The sequence below is a fragment of the Condylura cristata genome, unplaced genomic scaffold, assembly GCF_000260355.1.
Source record: "Condylura cristata isolate star-nosed mole 26May11 unplaced genomic scaffold, ConCri1.0 scaffold00009, whole genome shotgun sequence".
In the NCBI taxonomy this organism is placed as follows: Eukaryota; Metazoa; Chordata; class Mammalia; order Eulipotyphla; family Talpidae; genus Condylura; species Condylura cristata.
Window position 1 is genome coordinate 586,049 of NW_004567110.1, and position 1,296 is coordinate 587,344.

The 1,296-nt window shown below is 74.7% G+C and overlaps 1 protein-coding gene across 1 annotated transcript in view; it reads right to left on the reverse strand.

Moving 5' to 3' along the window:
- Nucleotides 1-75: 75 nt before the first annotated feature.
- Nucleotides 76-1,296, reverse strand: part of ZNF469 (zinc finger protein 469) — a 40,244-nt gene continuing 39,023 nt past the window's right edge. Inside the window, exon 2 of the mRNA XM_012722858.1 lies at nucleotides 76-1,284. Within this exon, the coding sequence (XP_012578312.1) occupies nucleotides 112-1,284 (1,173 nt within the window). The 3' untranslated portion in view covers nucleotides 76-111. The remainder of the gene's footprint in view (nucleotides 1,285-1,296) is intronic.

A 1,296-nucleotide genomic window follows, 5' to 3' on the forward strand; every position in this document is an offset into this window, starting at 1 on the left:
GGCAGCACGAGCTTTCGCGTCCACCAGTGAGTTAGCGGGCTGGCGCGGGCCAGGGCCACCCGCGAGGCTGCCCCGCTGGACCGGCCCTGCTGCCGGCGCCCGCCGCTGCGCTCACTGGGCGGAGCCCTTCTTTAGGGGGATCTTGAAGCCGGTCAGTCTCTGCCCAAAGAGCTGGCTGAGGAGGGTGCTCTGGGACTCAGCCGTCCGGCAGGCGTGGGGAGCGGCCAGCCCGGCGCTGAGGACAACTCTGCTCCTCTTGGGGGACCCGTGCAGGGGTCTGGCCTGGGGGAGGGCCTGGCCCAGCCCCCCTGGCCGGGCATCCCTGTGAGCAGGGGTGGGCTCCCCTTTCCGCGGCGCCAGTGGCTGCAGCGGTGTCTTGCTGCTGGACCGGGGCTTGGTGGGGAGCACTCGGCTGGGAGCCGCCTGCTTTCGGGGGGCCCGAGGGGGCTTTTCGGGGACCGCTCCCCCACCTCTGCTCCTGGTTGGCCGGGGGGCCCTGTTCTTTCTCTTTCTCGCAGTGCCTTCTCCGTCCTCCCTGGGGCCCAGGCTCCCTTGGGGTCCCTGGTCCCCAGCTTCCTTGGGCCCCTTGGGGCAGCCCTTGGCTGTGGCGCGAGGGCCAGGCTTGTCGGGGGCAAGGGTCTGGCCCGGGCAGCCGGGCCTGGCCGGGGTGCAGGCGGTCTCGCTTTGGAGCTGCCCGCTGGCCGGCTGGGGCTGGCTGCCCCCGGCTGTCTTGGCCCCCCGTCCTGGGTCTCCGCCGCCCTGGGAGTGGGGGCCTGGCTTGGCCTTGAGGGTGGCGGGCCTCACCCTGCCCTCGGTGCCAGGGGCCGGCTCTGTGGGCGCCGGGCTCGCTCCGGCCTTCCTGGGCGTCTCTGGGGACACGGGCGCTTGGCTGGGGAGAGGCGGGGCGGCCGTGTCCTTGGGCAGGCTCTGGCAGCCCCCGGGCCTGGCGGCGCTGCTCTTACCAGAGGGCCCCCCCGCGTGCCCCTTGGGCACCTCCTTTTCCTTCTGGAGTTGGGAGGGGGCGTCGGGGCAGTGGCCAGGGGCGCCACTGCCAGCGGCAGCGGGGGGCCCATGCCTCTCGTGGGGTGGCCCAGCAGCCCTCCTCCCCTCTGCGCCTTGGCCCCTGGCCCTCGGGTCCCGCGCGCAGGCCTGCTGGACGGCAGGCCGGGCGCTGCCGGGGAGCACCTCCCTCCCGGAGCTGTCCAGGGCGAGGTCTGGCTGGTGGCTGCCGCTGGCCTCGGCCGGGGCGCTGGGCAAAGGAGACAGTGGCGGGGGCGGCAGGGCCTGCAGGCTCGG